We start from the raw sequence: 19,040 nt of genomic DNA, 5'->3' as shown, positions 1-19,040 counted from the left end.
GTTTGGAAACTTCTTGTTAACTATATATAAGGAATTGGCTAGAAAACTCAAAAGGTAACAGAGAACATGAAAGTATTATACCAGTATAGCAGCTGTGAGGACAGGTACCACTGGGGCTGGAGAGAACAAGAGAACAGGCTGGAATCAGAAGCATTTAAAAAGTGGAAGAAGGAGCACTTTTTGCCTGGTGCTAGTGTCTCTGACAGAGAAGGCAATGGCACCCCACTCCAGTACTCTTGCCTGGAAAATCCCATGGACAGAGGAGCCTGGTAGGCTGCAGTCCATGGGGTCGCAAAGAGTCGGACACAACTGACGCGACTTAGCAGCAGCAGCAGCAGTGTCTCTGAGGTTCTGCAGTGAATCCTGCTCTTTAAGTGTTAGAGGAACTGCAAACTAGATCCAACTGCTGGAACAGAATGAACTTCCCCGAGGTAAAGAAGTGATATTGGAGTGATGCCCACGGAAACAGCAAGTACTCTCTTCCTCTTAGAGCAGGGATCCCCAACCCCTGGGCCATAGACCGATACTGGTCTGTGGCCTGTTAGGAACTGGGCCACACAGGAGGAGGTGAGCTATGAGCAAGTGAAGCTTCATCTATATTTACAGCTGCTTCCCGATCGCTCTTATTACCACCTAACCACTGCCTCCTGTCAGATCAGCCTCAGAATAACAAATATAATGCACTTGAATCATCCTGAAACCATCCGCTCCCTTGTCCATGGGAAGATTGTCTTCCACAAAACCCGTCCCTACTGCCCTGGTGGTTTAGATGGTAAAGAATGTGCCTACAATGCAGAAGACCTGGGTTCGATCCCTGGGTTGGGAAGATCCCCTGGAAAAGGGCATGGCAACCCACTCTAGTATTTTTGCCTGAAGAATTCCATTGAGAGAAGAGCCTGGCAGACACAGTCCTTGGGGTTGCAAAGAGTTGGACACGACTGAGGGACTAACACAGTGCCAGGAAGGTTGAAGACCACTGTATATTGCCCCCAACTGGTAGAGACTAGCATAGAACCATGTGATGAAGCAGAGATGTGCTTTATGGACTACCAGCCCCAGCATCACAAAACAGGGTATAGAAAGGATGTTGGAACCATGGCTCAATGACTATCCTACGGCCCTTGGGTTGTAGCTGTTATGCTCACCCTGGGCCTGAAGTCCATGGCCTCCAGCCAGTTGGTTGCCTCTTGAACCTGTGCTGTGTTTGACTCCTGGTTCTGCATCCACACCCTGAGTAACTAAACTGTAGAGCCCAAGAGATAGGGCTGCTGGACCAGACCTGGTTTTACCCTTTGTTACATTGCAGCCAAATCCACTTGGTTGATTTTTCCCTAGAATCTCTAGAGCACTTACTGCCATCTGACATTCTCATTTCTGATGATCTCATATATTATTTAACCCCCTACTCCCTACGAGAATGGAAGTCCCTTCAGGGCAGAGAGGATTTTTGTCTGTTTGGGTCACTCCTACATTTGATGTAGTGCCTGACACACGGTAGGAGCTCAAAAATATTTAAGAGGATGAGTTTGTCCTGTGCTTGACTTTTGGCAAAGAATACTGTATCTCTGTTACAATTACCTGAGTTGCTGTTCTCAGTTACTTCTTAGGTAATTATAATGCCCATTATAATGCGTAGCACTCAGACTGGCCTGACAGTCACTGCAGAGAGTGTGGGTCTGCCGTGGGAGGCAGGGATTGCTGCTCCCAGTGCCTGTCCATTTGTGCATCAGCATCTTGATGGCCATTTGCTCCTTTCTTCTTGTGTCTTGGGCTTTATTTTTTAATATGTATTTATTTTTATTAATTTACTTGGCTGTGCCGGGTCGTGGTTGCGGCGCTCAGGATCTTCCATCTTCCTTGCAGCATGTGGGATCTTTAGTTCCTGCATGCAGACTCTTAGTTGTAGCATGTGGGAGCTAGTTCCCTGACCAGGGATCAAACCCTGGCCCCCTGCTTTGGGAGTGTGGGGTCTTAGCCTCTGGATCACAGGGAAGGCCCACTTGAATCTTGGACTTTAAATGTGCTGACACCTTTGCCTGGGGCTTAACCTTCCCTCTCCCTGTGTTCAACCTCTATTTCTCCACAACTCCACAACTTTTACCTGGTTAGATATCTCTCCTTTGCCCAAGGCCGCCTCCTTCAGGACACCTTTGTTGACCTCTTGACTCCACATTACACTGTTGTTGATTTACTCTCAAATATTTACCAGTGGAATCTTATGCATGAGTTATGGGTGAGGTTCTAACCCAGTGCTGCCAGCCTTCCCATCAAGACCGTACTGGTCAGGGAAGGACCCCTGGTATTCTAGATAAGTGCTTTTGATGCTGGTGCCCAGGTGCTTCTGATATCATGTCTTAATCCACAACCTTCATTTTGCTAATCTGCACACCAAGTGCAAGAAATTGATTGTTCTGGTGGAAATCAGGGACCTGTAGACTAGTGTAAGTATTGTAAAATGGACTCTAATTGGTGAAAGTATTCAAAATACATGGGTTGGCCAAAATAGCATGAAGTGCTTTCCAAATGTACATGATGCAGGAGAACCCAGTAAGGCCTCTAACTCTTAGCCTTAGGGATGGTGTCCAAACCGTGATTCCTAAACAGTCCTGTGTCACCTATTGGATGAGGAGGATCCCTGGTTACCTAATGAATCTGTAATGGTTCTTGATTCTGCCCTTAGGACAGAAGTGGACAAAGTATAGCCACAGCCTTGGCTTTCTTGCCTTTATTATTATTTTTTTTAATGGAGAAACGTTTTATTTTAAAACATAGCAGTGTGTACTCAGAGAAGGCAATGGCACCCCACTCCAGTACTCTTGCCTGGAAAATCCCATGGACGGAGGAGCCTGGTAGGCTGCAGTCCATGGGGTCGCTAAGAGTTGGGCACGACTGAGCGACTTTACTTTCACTTTTTACTTTCATACATTGGAGAAGGAAATGGCAACCCACTCCAGTGTTCTTGCCTGGAGAATCCCAGGGACAGGGGAGCCTGGTGGGCTTCTGTCTATGGGGTCGCACAGAGTCGGACACGACTGAAGCAACTTAGCAGCAGCAGCAGCAGTGTGTACTTGTCAATCCCAAACTCCCAGTCTATCCCTATTGGAACACAGCCATGCCAGTTGTCTACACGTTGTCTGTGTCTGCCTTTGCATTATGACAGCAGAGACAAATAGTTACAACAGAGACTGACCCACAAAGCTTAAAGTATTTAGTATCTAGCCCTTTACAAAAAAAGTTTGTCAACTCCTACCTGAGAATGCTGTTGTAACTGCTTTAAATGAACCTCCATACAAGACAGGAACCCAATCACCTAAAAAGACAGGGACAGGTTGCTAGGGCCTCATTGAACTTTATGGAATGGATTGTATGAGCTGTTTTGTCTCTCCTTACTAATATACGTTTGTGTAATAAATGCTTATCTGTGTAGTAGAATTTGACCTCAGACTTGCTTTTATTTATAACCTAATAATGCCATTATGGAGGCATTGTTAACCTTCACTCACCTCAGATTTCTTTGGTGGCTTCTGGTTTCTGTGAAAATGAATGTAAGGCTGTGCGTGAGTCATGACTAAATTGGCTCAGATGGATTTCCAGCGCAAGGCTGTGTCCTTCTGACACTTGTTGCCTGGAAGCCCAGCACCTTCCCTGCAAAGGCTCCATCAGGCATCATCATTCCGCTCTTCACAGTCGTCGTGTCTACATCCCCCTCTAGAGCATGGATTTCATGAAGGTTGGAAATCATCTGTGTCATTCCCCAGCACCCCCAAATGCCTGGCCCATCTCAGTGGTCCGAGGCATGTTTGTAGAAAGGGAAGTATAGGTAGCTGTGTAAATATGCGTTAATGGGAGCTTGCTAAGTCAAAACCATCATTTAAAAAGCATGAACCCAGCCGCCAGCTGGACTGAGAACCTGGCCAGGGGTCCACTGTCATCTTCAGGACCCCTGTTCTATCTCAGTGGTTCCCTTGCCTCGCCTCCCTTCTGGAGGTGGGAATTGTATTTAAGGGAACACAGCTGTGTCACATACCATCCAGGAGCTTGGTGAACACCATCTCCTTAATTCACCCCGTGGCCCTAAAAGGCAGGGAGTACCATTCTTGATTTACACATGAGAAAAATTATGCAGATGGGACAGGTCACTTGCTTTAGGTCCAGGTGATGACAGAGCCGGTGTTCCTTTTTACCACATCACGATGCCTCCCTGCTCCGGAGCATTGTTTCAGTAGTGGGTGAGCCAACGAACATGTGAATGACATACATCCTCTATGACACCTCTGCCAGAGGATGACAACTGAGTCAGCTCTCACAAGATAACATGTTCTAGCTTTGGGTGATTTTAGTGGCCGGGGTAGGTAGGACCCAGTGACCCTGGATGGTGAGGGTACTGATATCCCAAAATGAAGCCTCTGGATTCCTGTCCTTGCCTACCTTCATAAGGGTGTTTGTGATAACAGTCAACAAATTCTCATCTTCTGCCAAACATCTGCAGTAAATGAGAGGTGGTGGCAGAAAGGAAGCATGAGAGCAGGTTTGGATCATGCTGAAAGAAGATGGATTTTAATTTTGTTCCTTTTACCTTTTTTCCCTTCGCGTATCATTTCCATGCAGAAATTGCAAATTAATGGTCACATGAACTATCTGTCAATGTATTACTGCTCTTGCAGTATCAAATTATGTTGGCAATAATGTTTCCAGCTGCCTAGGACTCCATTGCAATTTAATTTGAAAGGAACTCAAATTGCATCTCCAAATGGATAAAAAATTAATTTTACATACAAGCTATCCACCTCCACATTTTCAGCCCCATACCCCCAAATTATTTCAATTTAGGTTCAACTTTGAACAGTACATATGTTACAGCCAACTCCACATTCTAAGATGAATACATAGAAAATTCATGAATTGGAAATCTGCTTTGCTAATCCTTTTTTTTTAAAAAAATAATAAGATGTTGCCTTGATTAAGGTCATTAAGAGATTGTTCAGCAATTACCTTTGACAGAAGGGATGAAGGCTTGGTCCCTGTAAAACAAGAAGCTGGAATTCTAACTTAACCACGTGATTACCTTAACAACTGGAGTGTAGAGAGAGTCCTGATTCACCCCTTCACTTGCTGCATTTCCCCTGCAGGATGTTAGAGCCTTGATTTTGGTTCGGTCTTCAGCCGTCTCATACTTTTTATATTTACTCATACTTATTTATTAATCAGTTATAAGTTCCAGTTATAAAAATGAAGAGATCTAGGTGCTCACGGGTGAGCAGGGAGAGAGTAAGTGTGAACCAAACATGCAGACAATTAATCTGCAATTTGATAAGGACTGTGGAAGAAATAGTAAAGAAAAGATGATGATTCATCCTGCCTGGGCAAGAAAGGTTTTTGGAGAAAGTTACAAAGACAGAGTGGCTTTGGAGTCAGGCCTTGAATATACTGAATAGGGTTTTGCCAGTGGCAACCCAAGCAGAGCATGGAGGTATGAAAGGATCAAGGATGCGACACTCTGCTTTAGGAACACAGGGTTCAAAGAATGAACAGTGGAAAATTAGGGAGGGAATTTGGAGGTGGGAGGGTGTAAGTTGCAGGTTGCGCTCTGAGTTTTGGGTTGAAAATGGTACTTCATGAGGAAATGGTACTTTAGTAAGATCTCACATGGCAAGAGGGCACATGATTGAGGTGAAAAGGTCCACCTCTCCTTCCAGAGGTAGCTTCAGAATAAAGAAGCTTCTGAAGATGTGAATGAGACACACACACACACACACACATCTGTCCCTAACATATGTAATAACACAAAAGAATCTGGGACAAGATACACACAGAGGCCTGTGGTCTCTGTCCTCCTTTCACCTAACTCCATCCTTCCCCACAAAGGTCTGTTCCTCCAAACAGCCATCCTTTGTTCACCCTTTGGATCTAGGGGTACCCAGATGGAATATGGTCTGACCTTGGATGGCTAAACCAAGGAAAGAGGTTCAGACAAGCTCTGAAATTGAATTTGGGGCCATTGGGACAGGGAATTATGAGGTGTTGGGCATCCAGAGCCTGGTCCAGATGGGCCAGTGGGTTCACAGGGACCAGGTGGGCACAGTGGCGCCCTGACTCCTGCTCCAGGAGAAGGGCATGGTCTGCAGAGGGCTGGCGTGTGCTCCCAGTGCACAGGGCTGGGGATGGCCCCTCACTGCCAAGTCTAAAGGCATAGAGACCGTGAACCCAGAGGTCACGCCACTGTGACTGTCCATCAGAGGCAGACTTTCCAGCTTCCCAGATGAGACACACTCTGTTCCCACTGCTTGCCATCTCAATGGCCTGTAGGCTCTTTCTCAAGAAGGTCATATAGACAGAGCCTTATCTGGAGGCCGAAACCATGGGCTCTGGGCTTGGACATATTTACATGAGGGATATAAATTCAACAAACCAATCTCCACTGCACATACAAGGCTTTCTCAGCAATTTCCAACTTGTTTGTACCAACTGGAATGTAAACCTAAGACTGTCCCTGCTGTAGGCAATTACCAGAGCAGAAGCAGGGTTTGGCATCTGAGGTCTGGGAGGGTCGGAGTGAAAGCGTGAATGCTTCCATCACGCGTTTTGAAAACTAGTTTCCATCGTGTAGGATTTCAGGACATTCTCTTGTTTGAATGAAAAAAAAATAGATACATTCACCTTAAAGACTTGGTGATGTGCTTACAGTGGACAGAACAGAGAATTGTGGGGTCAGAGGGTCCAAGCCCAGTTCTCAAAAACAGATCACCATCTGTTCATCTCAGTTTAACCAACACAGACTGGGCCCCTTGATGGGCCTGGTGCCATGTGCTGGGTTGCTGGACAAACAGCATATGGTCCCTTACAGCCTTGGAGGAGTGATGGATACAAGAACAAGCAGCTCCTGGAAAGCATGGCAAGCACTGAGCGGGCTGGATGGTTGTGTAAGGTGCCGTGGGAGTCCAGAGCTGGGGACTGGCTTAGCTGTGTGGTCCTGGGTAAGTCATGTCCCTTCAATGACCTCAGTTCCCTATGCTGAACACTTGTTTTCAGCATGCAGCTGCCAGTCCATAGTTAATATATAGCCAGTTTTGCCTTTTCTTGAGTGGGAGTGCTCGAGCTTACAGAACACTTTGACCCACACGTATCTCACCCACAGGGCCACCAAAGTTCTTGTCTTTTCATTTGAACTGAGTTTTGCTTAAATCTCTGATTCCATAGCCTGAGAAAGCCCCACATTATCTTTCAAGGTGTCAGTAACACACCTGGACATTTTTTTCCGAGTCCTTTTTGCCCCTGATCTCTTTGTTCCCACATGGCATCTTATTTGGCTCAAGTAAGGCATTCAGACCTCAGAAGCCACAGGAAATCCAATCATAGCCAACCGTTTGTGGTACCTTGAGGACCTTGTTGAGGACTGGGAGTCCCATGAGAACAGTCCCTTTGGGCTCCACCCAGGATCCTACGGTCATATTCACTCTCTTCCTCCCCTATTCAGTCCCAGCAGCCAGTGAGTTCATTTTCCTGTTCCTCTAAAGGCTAAGTACAACTGATCCTGAGGCCCTGGGAGTGAAGCTTCTACTCCAAACAAACTTCTAAAGGCCTTTCCCCAAGAAAGGCCATTCTCTCAAAGAGGAATGCCCACTGTTAGAGGCAGTTTTCTCTCTCCAGTTCATTTTGTATTCATTAATAGCCCTCTGTGATTAGTGCAACAATTTCCACTTTATTGATGAAGAAATGGAGGCTCAGAGATAAAGTGCCCTTGCCCAAGGTCACACAGCTAGTGAGCACCAGAGTCTGGCTTCAAGCCGTGCTCTGCCCGGCTCCGCTGTTCCCTGTGGCCTGTCTGATGACAGTCAGTCACATCTGCTTCAGAGGGAGCAAGTCACTTCTCCTGTGCCCTGACTTTCCCACTCTGGGAGGGAGTCTCTTTGCTTTGTGGCAGGCTTGCAACATCTCTGGCCTTCTTTGAAAAGGTGCCCTCGTCTGCTCCTTCCTTGAAGAGCAGCAGAAAGGTGTTTATGTGCACACCTTCCTAGGTGAGCTCGGGGAGAGGACTCTAGTGGCTGAAGGTGAGGAGTGGGAAGACAGGTCGGTACTCAGCTTAGCCCCACTGTGATTAAGTGCCCATGTCACCCTCCCCAGCGGGCCTTGGGCGCCTGTGGATCAAGCCACTTCTGCCTTACAGTTCTCAGGTTTCTCACTACCTTCTCCCCAGATTCCTGATGACCATGGCAGGCCTCCTGTTGATGTCCTTTCCTTGTTCTCCTTCCTGATATCACAGTACAGAGGAAACACAGAGACCCTGGACCCAGAGCCTTCAGATCTCAGCTGTGCTGCTCACTCTGCGGCTTTGGGCCCATCCTTTCATCTCACAAAAATTTGGTTTCCTCTAGGACAAGGCTAGTGATACTTTCTTCACAGGTTGTGGTGGTATTTATAAACTAAAGCATCCTTTCAACTGATACTCTGGGCACAGGCTGAAGGGATGAGCAGAGAGCACCCTTGCTCTCCAAGAGCTTACATTCTAGAGTGCAGGACAATTTTTAAAAAGCTGTCATGCTAAACTTACCTCTTGTCAGTCTGCGTAAGTTCCTGGAGCTCTCTGGCTTCAGTTTATTCATCCATAAAGTGGGATTGGCAGTTTCAGTTTCTTCCTTGCGGAGTCACAAGTTGATGGGGGTGATAGAACCCCAAACTGAGGCTGCTGGCCATCAAGGTTGCTTTGTTTTTATTGTTTCATTAGTGCTTGAAGGGAGTTTTGAGTGAGAGAGAGTGAAAGTCACTTAGTTGTGTCAGACTCTTTGCGACCCCATGGACTGTACTGTCCATGGAATTCTCCAGGCCAGAATACTGGAGTGGATAGCCGTTCCTTCTCCAGGGGATCTTCCCAACCCAGAGATCAAACCCAGGTCTCCCACATTGCAGGCGGATTCTTTACCAGCTGAGCCAAAGGGAAGTCCAAGAATACTGGAGTGGGTAGCCTATCCCTTCTCCAAGCTCATCTTCCTGACCCAGGAATTGAACCGGGGTCTCCTGTATTGCAGGCAGATTCTTTACCAACTGAGCTATCAGGGAAGTGAAGGAAATATTGGAGATTCCCAAATGTGTATTTAACATGGACTGTGGTATACCTTAAGATGTTTGACAAAATAGGGTTATAACCTTGGATTTTACGGGTCGTATGTGTTCCTGATCTCACTCTAACAAGGTGAGCCAAGAGGGCATGAGGGCAGTTATCTAGCTGGATAAAACTCTAAGTCAATTTTGAAGGCACACCCAGAGGAGGGTTCATGAGGTTCCAAGTAGGGTGGGTGGCCTCCCTGCCAGCAGTGTTCTGGCATCTGGACCAAGAAAAAGGCTCCCACCAGGCAGTGCTGGGGGATGCTCAGGACTTCCCAGGCGAGGAGTTTCTCACTGTTAACTCTGTCTATGTGTTTGTCCTCATGTGAAGCGAGCAGCAGTAGCAGCCATACCAGGTCAGAACTCCCCAGCTCTGGGGACCTCCCTTCTCACTGTTCGATCCATGTGGGCTCCATATAGCAGCTTTTGTTCAGTGTCATCTCTTTGCTTTTGGAACACTGGTTTTCCTTTACATGAGTATTTGGGCTGTGAACTCAGTAGCTGAGCAGGGCCAGGCTGCCCCAGTCTCCCCAGCAGTGCATCAGAGGTCTGGGCTGGCTACTGGGCTCCCTGACGTTTATTTCTAAGCATCCACCTCCAAAGAGAACCACTTCAAAGTGTGTCCCTACACAAGTCACAGGGCACCTGCCCTGCACAGACAGATCAGAGGACTCAGCTCCATCAGCGTCACCTTCCTTTTCTCTTTTTGGCCATGCCATGTGGCATGCCCTGTCTTAGCTATCCCACCAGGGATCAAACCCATGCTCCTTGCATTGGAAGAGCAGAGTCCTGACCACTGGACCACCAGGGAATTCCCTGCCCTCCCTTTTTATCACTGCATTGGCGGGGAAGCAGCCTTACCCCTACATGCTCTGAGGGGACCAGAGAGATGACAGAATCCATCATTGTGCGTAAGGATGCTACACAGTACTGCCACATATAAGGTGGTTGGGTGGATCCAGCATGCGAGGGCTTGTTATTATTTTTAGTAGTTTTCCTTTTACTGCAAAAGAAAAACTGCCAAATATTGAGTACTTAAATTCCAGGTGTAATTCTAAGAGCTTTTGCAAACAACACCTCATTTAGTGCTCCCCCACCCCATCCCCTGCATAAAGTTAACTACTATCATTATCTCTATTTAACAAATGAAATGGAAAATGGACCCAAAGAGATTATATAAATTGGTAAAGCCCTGTAGGTAGCGTGGGGGGGAGATACACTGATTGCCTCTCTAGCCTGTGCTTAACTACTCCCAGCAAAGAAACCCTGACGGAAGAGCTTACGGTTCACGCTGACCATAAAAGAGGCTGTGTTTCTATTGTAATAAATGCCTAAACCTTAGAGAATGAGCTTCACATATGGAGATTTAAAAAAATAGTTTTGTTTGTTATAATCTATTTTGTACAAAAACATCTACTTAATTTGTATAAATTATAAATAGAATATTCATAATAAAATGAAGATGGCCACTGTTATATATGAGGGTCTGGGACCAATATAAGTAGGGAGGGGTAGAATGGGAGACAGCACTTGGGTGAGAAGGCATAATAAGACCTGTTTTTTTTTTTTTTCTTTAAAAATTATATATTATTTTTCATATTATTTTCTGTTATGATTTATTATAGGATATTGAATGTAGTTCCCTGTGATCTTCAGCAGAACTTTTTTTCTTTCTACATGTAAGAGTTTGCATTACTAATCCCATCTCCCAGTTCTTCCATCTCTTGGCCCTCTCCTCCTTGGCAACCACAAGTCTGTTCTTTATGCATGTAAGTGTGTTTCTATTTTCTAGATAAATTCATTTGTGCCATATTTTAGATTCCACATGGAAGTGATACCATATGGTATTTATCTTTCTCTTTCTGACTTCCTTCGCTTAGGATGATAATCTCTTGGTCCATCCATTTAGTTGCAAATGACATTATCTCATTCTTTTTATGGCTGAGTAGTATTCCATTGTACCACATCTTTATCCATTCCTTTGCTGATGGACATTTAGGTTCCTCCCATGTAGCCTCTTGGCTATTATGAATAGTGCTGCTATGAACATGGGGGTGCAAATATCTTTTTGATTTGTCAGATCAGGTCAGATCAGTCGCTCAGTCATGTCCGACTCTTTGCGACCCCATGAATCGCAGCACGCCAGGCCTCCCTGTCCATCACCAACTCCCGGAGTTCACTCAGACTCATGTCCATTGAGTCAGTGATGCCATCCAACCATCTCATCCTCTGTCGTCCCCTTCTCCTCTTGCCCCCAATCCCTCCCAGCATCAGAGTCTTTTCCAATGAGTCAACTCTTTGCATGAGGTGGCCAAAGTACTGGAGTTTCAGCTTTCGCATCATTTCTTCCAAAAAAATCCCAGGGCTGATCTCCTTCAGAATGGACTGGTTGGATCTCCTTGCAGTCCAAGGGACTCTCAAGAGTCTTCTCCAACACCACAGTTCAAAAGCATCAATTCTTCAGTGCTCAGCCTTCTTCACAGTCCAACTTGCACATCCATACATGACCACTGGAAAAACCATAGCCTTGACTAGACGGACCTTTGTTGGCAAGGTAATATCTCTGCTTTTCAATATGCTATCTAGGTTGGTCATAACTTTCCTTCCAAGGAGTAAGCATCTTTTAATTTCATTGTTGCAGTCACCATCTGTAGTGATTTTGGAGCCCAGAAAAATAAAGTCTGACACTGTTTCCACTGTTTCCCCATCTATTTCCCATGAAGTGATGGGACCGGATGCCATGATCTTCGTTTTCTGAATGTTGAGCTTTAAGCCAACTTTTCCACTCTCCTTTTTCACTTTCATCAAGAGGCTTTTGAGTTCCTCTTCACTTTCTGCCATAAGGGTGGTGTCATCTGCATATCTGAGGTTATTGGTATTTCTCCCGGCAATCTTGATTCCAGCTTGTGCTTCTTCCAGTCCAGTGTTTCTCATGATGTACTCTGCATACAAGTTAAATAAACAGGGTGACAATATACAGCCTTGACGAACTCCTTTTCCTATTTGGAACCAGTCTGTTGTTCCATGTCCAGTTCTAACTGTTGCTTCCTCACCTGCATACAGATTTCTCAAGAGGCAGGTCAGGTAGTCTGGTATTCCCATCTCTTTCAGAATTTTCCACAGTTTCTTGTGATCCACACAGTCAAAGCCTTTGGCATAGTCAATAAAGCAGAAATAGATGTTTTTCTGGCACTCTCTTGCTTTTTCCATGCTCCAGCAGATGTTGGCAATTTGATCTCTGGTTCCTCTGCCTTTTCGAAAACCAGCTTGAACATCAGGAAGTTCACGGTTCACATATTGCTGAAGCCTGTCTTGGAGAATTTTGAGCATTACTTTACTAGCGTGTGAGATGAGTGCAATTGTGCGGTACTTTGAGCATTCTTTGGCATTGCCTTTCTTTGGGATTGGAATGAAAACTGACCTTTTCCAGTCCTGTGGCCACTGCTGAATTTTCCAAATTGGCTGGCATATTGAGTGCAGCACTTTCACAGCATCATCGTTCAGGATTTGAAATAGCTCAAAACTGGAATTCCATCACCTCCACTAGCTTTGTTCGTAGTGATGCTTTCTAAGGCCCACTTGACTTCACATTCCAGGATGTCTGGCTCTAGGTGAGTGATCACACCATTGTGATTATCTGAGTCATGAAGATCTTTTTTGTACAGTTCTTCTGTGTATTCTTGCCATCTCTTCTTAATATCTTCTGCTCCTGTTAGGTCCATACCATTTCTGGCCTTTTTCGAGCCCATCTTTGCATGAAATGTTCCTTTGGTATCTCTGATTTTCTTGAAGAGATCCCTAGTCTTTCCCATTCTATTGTTTTCCTCTATTTCTTTGCATTGATCACTGAAGAAGGCTTTCTTATCTCTTCTTGCTATTCTTTGGAACTCTGCATTCAGATGTTTATATCTTTCCTTTTCTCCTTTGCTTTTTGATTTATAATTTTGTCCAAATCTGTGCCTAGGAGTTGAACCGTTGCATCAGATCTGTTTTTAGAATGATATCCCTGGAGAGGCCTGTTTGGTGGAGAATGGAGAGGAGAGAAGGAAGGGTTGAAGGCTATTGTGGGAGGCTCCAAAAGGATTCATTGTGTTTTCAGTGAAAGGAAAGGAGATTCCAAGGCGTTGTCCACTGGTCACAGTGACAGCCTGGATGCTGTGTGTTGAGGATGCAGCTCTGTGTGCATTCTCTGTACTTGAGTGCAGTGAACTGAAAGGAAGGGGCTGGTTTCTCAAGGGGAGGGGTGTGGCCAGATGATATGTAAAGAGGTAGGTCAGAACTGCAGCTTCCTTCTCAATTAGTATTTCCCCAAAGCATCGTGTGTGCTGTTGTGGTGGTACCCACGATGGTCTTCAGTGGTACCCTGATGAACCTCAACAATTTTAACAACTTTGCATTTTTTTCAAATGGTTAATATTCATTTATGACAAGTCATTCAGGCTTTCCCTTTAAATAGGTTTTCTTTTAGATGCTTGTGTTTTAATAATAGGTTTGTTTTACAGAAAAATATTAATTAAATTATATTCTAAGTGGTGAAATCAGGAAGGCAGTGGCTGAATTGGTGAGAGCTGTGTTCCCCTGTTTTAGTGGAGCCCCCACCCCGCCTTCCCAATGGCCTGCTCAGAGCCCCGTGTCTTGCGTTTGTGTCTTGCAGACCCGGTGCACGGCCCACAGAACGTGGAGATCGTGGACATCCGAGCCCGGCAGCTGACACTGCAGTGGGAGCCCTTCGGCTACGCGGTAACCCGCTGCCACAGCTACAACCTCACGGTGCAGTACCAGTACGTGTTCAACCAGCAGCAGTACGAGGCCGAGGAGCTCATCCAGACCTCCTCCCACTACACCCTGCGGGGCCTGCGTCCCTTCATGACCATCCGGCTGCGGCTGCTGCTGTCCAACCCCGAAGGCCGGATGGAGAGCGAGGAGCTGGTGGTGCAGACGGAGGAGGACGGTGAGTCAGGGAGTGGGTGTGCTCCCTCAGGAACTGGGAGGGCTGGACCAGCTCAGGCGGCCACGCCTAGCAGTTGCAAGGGTTTAATTTTTCCAGCATCTTTCATCTCTCTGTCAGTATATCAGCATCTTCTCTAAGCTCTTCAGTAACACACCATGCAGGCTGTACAGTACACAACTCCAGGGGGCCCTGTGCCCCTAGACAGTGACACGTCTGCCACAGACACACGCTCATCCACATCCCTGCTCTCACTTTATGCCACCTGCTGTGCCAGCATTTACCCACACTGAGGCCTCTCAGAAGATGTGTATCGATTGTACTGTTGAGACATGTTGAGTTTGGAGTCACACGGCTCTGGATTCTCTTAAAAATTAGCATCAGAAAATACACACAAAAAGCTTGGCACACACATTGAATGCACCCAGAGCCACATATTCACCTGGGTGTCCTACAGGCATCTCAAAACCGTATCCAAAATTGAACTCATTTCCTCCTCTATACTGACTTCTCTCCCTCTGTTCAGGTATACTTCTTAGAACACAGGGAGACCTGAGTGATGGTCCCTGGTGGGATCAAGACCCATATCCTCAGCTGCAAAGTCCCACAGGCGTATAGAGGAAAGCACTCCTGCCTCTTCTAACCTTGTCCCTCAATCCCTCCATCTTATCCTAGACCTGGAAGTTTTATCAAATCTGCCTTTGTAACAAGCCCTCCCCAGTCCCGTTTCAAATCATCCTCGCAGCCACTCTCTTTGCAGCCCCTCCAGACTGTGCTTCTGGGTAGCACGGTGGTGGGGACTCAGCCTCTGTCACCTCGTTCCTCCATCTTCCTGTCTTGCAAAGAACCTCGGCCTCCTGTGGGTACAGCTCTCATCCAGGTCAGCTTCTCCAGAAGATCTTAGTGCCCTGCTTCCTGGGAGGCTATTCCTGTCCAGCCTCTGACACAGGGTCAGACATCTCATCTTGGCTTCATTCTGTGGCCCTGGATTTGGCTTCTGATGAAGCTGCCAGAACTTTCTCTAGATTTGGCCCCATTGTATCAAAAATAAATAGCTCCTTCTCCAGCACATAGACTAATACACTGTCTGAAAAGTCAGGCTCTGGAACCAAATATGCCTGGAGAAAGTTGTTTAACCTCTCAGCACCTGGGTTCCTTATCTGTAAAAATGGCGATAGATTGGGAATTCTCTGGTGATCCAGTGGTTAGCACTCTGTGCTTCCGCTGTTGGGGGCCCAGATTTAATCCCTGGTCAGGGAACTAAGAGCCCCCAGCCATGTGGTTATTTAAAAAAAGAAAGGAGATAATCATAGCACCTAATTTCTAAAAAGGATGGCATGTATAGAAACTAGAATCATGTCCGTCAGACTCTAAATTTTCATTAAATGTAGCTGCTACAGTTGCACTAAGTCAAAAAAAAAAAAAAAATCTTGACAAAGAATCCTCGAGCACAATCAACCCAGAAACCACCCATCCATCTCTTTAGAGCTGTAGATGTCCACTGTCATAGCTATAGAAAACATGACATCGATATCCAAGGAGTGGCAGTGTGGCAGAATTTCACATTAACTTAAAAATAATCAAGTAAACAATCCACATTCATATTTCCAATAACATTAAACCTGATTTTATATGATAAGCAGATACAGAGTTGGGGCAAGTAGGGTGGTTTGGTGGCTTACTTGCTGAGTTCTCTCTGACTCTTGTGACTCCATGGACTGTAGCCCACCAAGCTCCTCTGTGCATGAGATTTCCCAGGCAAGAATACTGGAGTGGGTAGCCATTTCCTTCTCTAGGGGATCTTCCCAACCCAGATATCAAACACGGGTCTCCAGCATTGCAGGCGGTCTCTTTACTGACTGAGCCACCAGGAAGCCCAGGGTGGTTTAGTGACAAGAGTTCATGGGGGGACCTGGTTGTTAGACAAGGGGGAGCCAGTGTTGGGAACTAGCATGAAAATTCAGGACGCTGAAGATGAACAGGAGGGTTTAGCCCAAGAAGAGCTCAGGGCATTTCTTGCCTAGATGCTCTGCCTGCCTTGGGCCACTTTTGAGGATTACCTACATATGCAACTGTACATCACAAGTCCCATGTTTAAGGCATGCCCCAACCTCTCCGTTTCTTCTTCTCATCACCAAGGGAAAAAAAAAAAAAAACCAATCACAAGGTCTTTATCAAAACAAATTGAGAACAGCAATGCTTTGAAATTAAATTTTAATCAAACACCATTAACGGCAGCACCTCCATCTCTGCTCTCTCGAGCTGTGTAGGCGTCATCACAGTAAAAGCACTGACATTCAGGACACCAGGCCTCTGGCTTGCAGCTCTCCTGAGGCCCCACCTCGGGGACCATGGAGACAACAGGACGGTCTCAGAAGAGCACAGGCCCCTGTGCATGCTGGAGTTAGGTTCCATTTCTCCTGAAGAGGGGAGAGGCACCATCTCTGTTTGCTCGGGGCTCATTGACGTCGAGGTCGAGCTGCAGATGGAGCTCAGTTCTAGTCCATTAACTGAAACCCCCTTCAGGGAACCAGGGAAGCATCTTGCGGGTTGAGCTGGCTGGAGTCATGGTGCTTTCATCTGTGCTACAAAACTGTCTTCTGGGAAATGTGTGGAACTTGTAATTCCATCACCCCACTGCCTTTGTGAGGGTGTGAAGTAACCCACCACTGGTGAGAACAGCTTGTGGCCACTGAGCCCCTGTGTTTCATCTGCGAAGGGGTTGTTAATAGGAGGCTAAATAGGTTCTTTATTTTTTCCCTTTTTCTTCACAAATGTATCAGACAAAAACCGCAACTCAGCTTGCTGGGTGGTTACTTCTCTGCCTTCAACCAAACCACAGCCAAGACTGTGAAATGGAATCTCTGAGATTCTGACAAAGGAAAACCAAATAGATGATGGCCTCATTTGGCTACCCCTTATTGAGACCTACAGTGGGCTAGACACACATGTTATGTACTATGATTCAACTTGATTTTACTTTGAAATGTTTCAAAACCATGGAAAAATTGGAAGAAGAGGATAAGCAAGATCTGTAAACCCTTCACGAGACTTAACACTAGTGAACACCTTGATATCTGCTTTTTCATATGCATATATGATACCTGTGTATGGCTTCCCTGACAACTCAATTGGTAAAGAATCTGCCTGAAATACAGGAGACCCTGGTTCAATTCCTGGGTCAGGAAGATCCGCTGGAAAAGGGATAGGCTACCCACTCCAGTATTCTTGGGCTTCCCTCGTGGCTCAGCTGATAAAGAATCTGCCCATAATGCGGGAGACCTGGGTTGGTAAGACCCCCTGAAGAAGGGAAAGGCTACCCACTCCAGTACTCTGCCTGGAGAATTCCATGGACTGTATAGTACATGGGGTCACGAAGAGTTAGACACAACTGAGTGACTCTATGGAGAAGGCAATGGCACCCCACTCTAGTACTCTTGCCTGGAAAATCCCATGGACGGAGGTGCCTGGTAGGCTGCAGTCCATGGGGTTGCTAAGAGTCGGACATGACTTGAGCAACTTCACTTTCACTTTTCACTTTCACGCATTGGAGAAGAAAATAGCAACCCACTCCAGTGTTCTTGCCTGGAGAATCCCAGGGACGGGGGAGCCTGGTGGGCTGCCGTCTATGAGATCGCACAGAGTCGGAGACGACTGAAGTGACTTAGCAGCAGCAGAGTGAATTTAACTTTCACTTTCACGTGTGTGATATATTTGATATAGAAATAACATATATAAATATACAGATAATATTTTTAACTATTTGAAAGTAAATGGCAGAAGTCATGATACCTCACCCCTAAATTCTTTAGCATACATGACAGTTAATGATAAGGACTTGCTCCTCCATACCCACAATACCATAGAATATCTAAGAAATTTTGCAGTAATAATCAAATAGACAATCTGCATTCATATTTCCAGTAACATTAAACCTGATTTTATGTGACAAACCAGAATAAGAGACATGTTTGGATAAAATGCTCTATGAGTTGGTGATGTAGGTTTCTCTCTGTAGCATGTTAAGAGGTCCATGACGTCAGGGACCCCCTCTACTGGTGATGCTGAGTTGGTCCCTTAGATAAGGTGGGGACCACCCAGTCTCTTCACAGTAAATGTGGCACCTTTTCTCTTTGTAAATTAGCTCACCTGTGCAGTGGTATTTTGAGATCTTTGAGTATCTCTAGTCCCCAAGAACGTTAAAAAAATTTTTTATTAAGTATGGTAGATTTACAATGTTAATTTCTTGTGTACAGCAAGCTGACTCAGTTATACATTTATATATTTTTCCATATTCTTTTTCATTACGGTTTGTCAGAGGATACTGAACATAGTCCCCTGTGCTCTACAGCAGGACCTTGTTGTTCATCCATCCTGTGTGTAACAGTTCACACCTGCTAATCCCAAGCTTGCAGGCCTTCTCTTCCCTCCCCTTCTCCCCCTGGGCAACCACGGGTCTGTGCTCTGTATCTGTGAGTCTCTTTCTGTTTTGTAGACAAGTTCATTTGTGCCGTATTTTAGATTTCACACTGACTTATTTGCTTAGTACGATAATATCTTTTGCTCCAAGTGGCATTATTTTTTTTTTCTTTTTATGGCTGAGTGATATTCCATTGTGTATGCATACACACACACACACACACACCACCACACATACATATGCACAACATACCATGCTTCTTCATCCACTCATCTGTGGATGAACGTGTAGTTTGCCTGTATGTCTTGACTGTTGTAAATGGTGCTGCTGTGAACCTTGGGGTGCGTGTATCTTTTCGGATTAGAGTTTTGTCCAGATATATGCCCAGGAGTGGGATTGCTGGATCATATGGCAACTCTTATTTTTAGTTTTCTGCAGAACCTTCATAGGGGCTGCACCAATTTACGTTCCCACCAGCAGTGAAGGTGAGTTCCCTTTTCTCCACACACTCTCCAGCATTTGTTATTTGTAGACTTTTTAATGATGACCATTCTGACGTGTGTGAGGTGGTAC

General features: G+C 45.7%; 1 protein-coding gene across 2 annotated transcripts in view; it reads left to right on the top strand.

Moving 5' to 3' along the window:
• Window positions 1-19,040, top strand: part of PTPRT (protein tyrosine phosphatase receptor type T) — a 1,142,536-nt gene that overhangs the window by 714,264 nt on the left and 409,232 nt on the right. For both annotated transcript variants that reach the window (XM_055545060.1, XM_055545059.1), the window contains exon 8: window positions 13,754-14,050. In XM_055545060.1, the coding sequence (XP_055401035.1) occupies window positions 13,754-14,050 (297 nt within the window). The remainder of the gene's footprint in view (window positions 1-13,753; window positions 14,051-19,040) is intronic.

The sequence above is a fragment of the Bubalus kerabau genome, chromosome 13, assembly GCF_029407905.1.
Source record: "Bubalus kerabau isolate K-KA32 ecotype Philippines breed swamp buffalo chromosome 13, PCC_UOA_SB_1v2, whole genome shotgun sequence".
In the NCBI taxonomy this organism is placed as follows: Eukaryota; Metazoa; Chordata; class Mammalia; order Artiodactyla; family Bovidae; genus Bubalus; species Bubalus kerabau.
The sequence above is the reverse complement of the archived record's forward strand: the minus strand, read 5'-3'. Positions and strand labels throughout refer to the sequence as shown.